The sequence below is a fragment of the Pygocentrus nattereri genome, chromosome 3 (assembly GCF_015220715.1).
Source record: "Pygocentrus nattereri isolate fPygNat1 chromosome 3, fPygNat1.pri, whole genome shotgun sequence".
Classification (NCBI taxonomy): domain Eukaryota; kingdom Metazoa; phylum Chordata; class Actinopteri; order Characiformes; family Serrasalmidae; genus Pygocentrus; species Pygocentrus nattereri.
The window spans coordinates 2,773,508-2,778,678 of NC_051213.1; the positions used below are offsets into that span (position 1 = coordinate 2,773,508).

Consider the following 5,171-nt stretch of genomic DNA (forward strand, 5'->3'; position numbering starts at 1 on the left):
ACAGAGAGAGAGAGAGAGAGACAGAGAGAGAGAGAGAGAGAGAGAGAGACAGAGAGAGAGAGAGAGAGAGAGAGAGAGAGAGAGAGAGAGACATCCAAGCAGGTTAAGAACAATGGGCCTCGTTCACCAAACCAGTCTCACTGTTTACACCTCACACTGAACTATGAATTTCAGGGTTCTTTGATTTTAGCGCTGCAATCAACACCACTGTCAGCCTATACACACACACACACACACACACACACACACATAGACACACACACACACACACACACACACACATAGACATATCTCACTGTGATTGGGACAAAAACTCATATCTCCAAAATGGTAACTTTACAGGAGAACAAAACACACACTGTTTTTAATGGAAGTCAGTGGAACCAGAATTTTTCCCAAGCAAATTTGGGTCATTTCTGTTGGTCCTTTCACCATGAAATTCACACACAATAGGAAAATGACAAAATCCAACAGGAGTGATATGTGCATATGTATATGTATGTCCGTGTATATGTAAATACATATATATGCTTAGAAATGAAAAATGGACAGGATGGAATGTGTAAATGGTACCTTCACAATGTTTACATTACTTTATGTTATACATCAACCTCTTATTTGAGAAAATGTGAGAGAATTGTATTTTTCCACGATATGGGCCCTTTAATGGCACAATTAAATGCAGAGCAGCCTCAGCGCCACTAGAGGGCGCTGATGCACTTATATTTTCCATGCTGTGAAAGAAAAGCTGATGTAACACAACAGCTCTTTTTGGAACAGGCATCACAGAAAACAGCGAGGTTCATGAGGTAAAGCACCCAGCATGTTTTTATACTGTTTTAAAACAAATGGAACTGAATTTTGGGTGTGGGTTTGTATTCATGTGTATTCAGGTACCTGCTGGTTTTGTCTGAACAGGTTTCGTGCCTCCTCACTGATGTATTTCCTCTCTTTCTCCGTCTCGTGCTCGCTCTGCGCTCTCCAGCTGCGGCCGATGCGCAGCACACGTCTGTACAGGGACAGTACCTGTGCACGGGAGGCGGCGGTCACCATGACGACCTGCAGAGACACACACCACTAAGAGACGATAATATAAAAAAAATATATTCTTACCGAGTCAGAACCGCTCACAGTGGTGGTGATAGGAACCAGACGTCCCTCTAAAAGCTCCTACAGAAAGTTCCTACATGAACTGGTTCTGAATTCACTGCCTGATGACTGAGACGCTGTTTTATGAGAGTTTAGAGAACTTCAACTCCATTCATGGTGGAGGGAGACATGCAGGGCGCTGTGCGGCAAAATAGTCCCCAAAGAAAACTCATTATTCCAGATTTTCCACTGTTTTCCATCATCAACATTCCATATAAACTCAGAAGACTCGTGTAGGTTCTCTGGTGGTTCTGGATGGTAAATAAAGTGTCTATATCTGTGCTGTAGTCATGGCGACGCCTGGTTCCCATCACCACCACTGTAAAGACGTCTGAGCCATTTCACACCAAATCCACTGAATCTCTCTGTGTACATCTAACACAATGATTATAGCTCTGCATATATATACACATATGTGTGTGTGTGTGTGTGTGTGTGTGTGTGTGTGTGTGTGTGTGTGTGTGTGTGTGTATTTCGCTGTTGTCACAACAAAACCTTAAATCTCCCAAATGGAAACTTTACAGGAGAAGGAAAAAATCTACATTAACTTTAATGTAAGTCAAAGGAACTAAGTAATTTTGGAAATGAAATATATATATATATATATATATATATATATATATATATATATACAGATCACACACTGAGATATATAAATAAATATACAGACAATGTAAAGAGCATCAGACATTTTCAGATAATGGCAAAAAATGAAAAATGGAGATACAAGGTTTTGGACCAACAACAGCGATTATATATATATATATATGTGCCTGCGATGGACTGCCAACCTGTCCAGGGTGTATCCTGCCTTCCACCCAATGAATGCTGGGATAGGCTCCAGCACAAAACCCACCCCATATCTGTAGTGGAGTGGATGGAATGTGTAAATGGTACCTTCAAAATGTTTACATTATGTTATATATCGCACTCTTATTTGAGAAAATGTGAGAAAACTTTTCCCACGAAATGGGTCCTGATTAAATGCAGAGCAGCCTCGACACCACTAGAGGGTGCTGAAACACTCATTTTCAATAGTTGAGTTAGTCGGTCAGTCGAGTTAGTTGGGTTAGTCGAGTTAGTTGGGTTAGTGCAGTTAGTCGAGTTAGTTGGGTTAGTGCAGTTAGTCGAGTTAGCTGGGTTAGTCGAGTTAGTTTGGTTAGTTGGGTTAGTCGAGTTAGTTGGGTTAGTGCAGTTAGTCGAGTTAGTTGGGTTAGTGCAGATAGTCGAGTTAGTTTGGTTAGTTGGGTTAGTTGGGTTAGTGCAGTTAGTCGAGTTAGTTGGGTTAGTGCAGATAGTCGAGTTAGTTGGGTTAGTCGAGTTAGTTTGGTTAGTGCAGTTAGTTGAGTTAGTTGGGTTAGTGCAGTTAGTCGAGTTAGTTGGGTTAGTCGAGTTAGTTTGGTTAGTGCAGTTAGTTGAGTTAGTTGGGTTAGTGCAGTTAGTCGAGTTAGTTGGGTTAGTCGAGTTAGTTTGGTTAGTTGGGTTAGTCGAGTTAGTTGGGTTAGTGCAGTTAGTCGAGTTAGTTGGGTTAGTCGAGTTAGTTTGGTTAGTGCAGTTAGTTGAGTTAGTTGGGTTAGTGCAGTTAGTCGAGTTAGTTGGGTTAGTCGAGTTAGTTTGGTTAGTTGGGTTAGTCGAGTTAGTTGGGTTAGTGCAGTTAGTCGAGTTAGTTGGGTTAGTCGAGTTAGTTTGGTTAGTGCAGTTAGTCGAGTTAGTTGGGTTAGTGCAGTTAGTCGAGTTAGTTGGGTTAGTCGAGTTAGTTTGGTTAGTGCAGTTAGTTGAGTTAGTTGGGTTAGTGCAGTTAGTCGAGTTAGTTGGGTTAGTCGAGTTAGTTGGGTTAGTGCAGTTAATCTTATTAACACGTGGGAACGAGATCCTAATGCGTGGCCACGGCTTAGTAACGCGTGGGAACGAGATCGTGGCTTACTAAGTCGTGACCACGCTTTATTTATTTATTTATTTATTTATTATTTCTACAGGACGTCATCAGCGGGGCTCCGTATTCGCAGCCCTGATTAGAATCAAACCAACTCGGGTCGACAGCGCTAACTGAGTTTATCAACTCTGCGAAATAAAATACTGGCTGCCCACTGCCCTGCCCGGAGGACCTGTTCAGCTCCCGCTGGCTCAGGAGGGCAACCAACATCCTGAAGGACACATTTCACCTGGGACATCATCAGTTCGACCTGCTGCCCTCTGGTAAATGTTTTAGGTCCATCCCATCCTGGACAAACAGGCTTAAAAGCAGCTTTTACCCCAGAGCCGTGCGGGAACTGAACACTGAACAAACCCACTGACCGGGACTTTCTACAGAACACTGGGCTCAGTAGAACCGACTGAACACCACTACAGCTCTTTACTGGCACTGATTCATAGAACTCTGTACACTGTTCCAGCGCTCCACTACTGCTCTGTTCTAGCCCAGCCCAGCCCAGCTCAGCCCAGCCCAGCCCAGCCCAGCCCAGCTCAGCTCAGCCCAGCCCAGCCCAGCCCAGCCCAGCCCAGCTCAGCTCAGCCCAGCCCAGCTCAGCTCAGCCCAGCCCAGCCCAGCCCAGCCCAGCCCAGCTCAGCTCAGCCCAGCCCAGCCCAGCCCAGCCCAGCCCAGCTCAGCTCAGCTCAGCCCAGCCCAGCTCAGCTCAGCCCAGCCCAGCTCAGCTCAGCTCAGCCCAGCCCAGCCCAGCCCAGCTCAGCTCAGCTCAGCTCAGCCCAGCTCAGCTCAGCCCAGCCCAGCCCAGCCCAGCTCAGCCCAGCCCAGCTCAGCCCAGCCCAGCCCAGAAAGTCTCGCCTCGCGACAGCAGCGCCCACACATACACAGCCGCTTCCCGACACGCCCGGCGTGTACAGCGCCACACGGCGAGATAATGACCCAAGACTGGTCGATCGCTTCTGATCGATATGATCGATCTCTGATCAGATTCAACGAGTTTAATCCCCGCGCGCCTCACCTGGTCTGCCCCTCCACAGCGTCGCGCGCGTGACGCGCTCACTGCTGGACGGCCGCGTCTCGAGCGGTCTAACCGTGCGCACGCTTTGCGCAGGATCCGCGCTCTCTCGCGCCTCTCACTGCGCCGCGTTTACGCACGAGCCTTTCTAATAAACCAAATAACTGGTCTGTTGTAAACGGGTGTGACGTCACTGGGACAAATAACCGCGATACGGAGCGTCTGTCCACTTTCAGCCCTGACCCGCCCGCGCGGCTCGACACAGAGGCCGACAGAGTTCACTTAAAGGGCCCATGCCTCGCTGTACTGCTGGGTTGCGGTGTGTAAACACTGGCAGTGCCTCAGTCCAGTCAGTTCAGTCCGTACAGCCCACAGCTCGTGTTGAGTGAAGTGTTTCTGATATAAAGCTAAAGAATTTTCACAGACCCACCAGCTCTGGGCCTCAGCTCCCTGCTTTACGGATCTGGACCGGATGCAGTGCTACACTTGGCTGTAGTCAGTTGCAGTGTGCATCTGTGATGTGATGACCAGTGGTACACAAACCATGTATCTGAGTTAAAGTCGAGACCCCCAAGGTAAAATATTCCTCCAGTAAAAGTAGAAGTTCCTCCCTTTAGACCTCCACTTGAGTAAAAGTACTAAAGTATTTCCCTTCAAATGTACTTAAGTATAAAGTAAAAGTACTAAAAGAGGAATTCTGGCTCTGATGTCCTGTTATCATTTTTATAACCAGACTGGCTTCATGAACTCATTTCAGGTGAAAGTCCTCCAGCGTCTCTCTTGGTAAACCAGTCTTTTAATAGAACGTCATTAATTAGTGACGCTGACGTCTATTAAAATGATCAGAAGCACAAAACACTGAAGGTAAACAGTTTCCATCAGGGAGAACCGAGTGGCTCTGAAATCACTTTTTACACACAAGCAAAGTTTCAGTTTCAGATTTATTTACAACTTAGTTCCAAGTTTAAGTTGAATAAAAACTGGCTTTAAACTCAGGATCACAGATGAGCTCCTTTACTATGTTGATCTGTAGGCGTCTGTTCATAAACATAAACCAGCCCAAACTCATTTACTATAAAATGA

At 46.1% G+C, this 5,171-nt stretch overlaps 1 protein-coding gene across 3 annotated transcripts in view; it reads right to left on the reverse strand.

Moving 5' to 3' along the window:
- lyrm1 (LYR motif containing 1) overlaps positions 1–4,245 on the reverse strand; it is a 7,813-nt gene extending 3,568 nt beyond the window's left edge. The window contains exons 1-2 of one of the 3 annotated variants that reach the window (XM_037536703.1): positions 4,092–4,245; positions 898–1,077 (exon numbers count right to left, since the gene is read on the reverse strand). In XM_037536703.1, coding sequence (XP_037392600.1) covers positions 898–1,053 — 156 coding nt within the window. In that variant the 5' untranslated portion in view covers positions 1,054–1,077; positions 4,092–4,245. The other 2 variants (XM_037536702.1, XM_037536701.1) reach the window with 2 other exon arrangements.
- Positions 4,246–5,171: the final 926 nt, after the last annotated feature.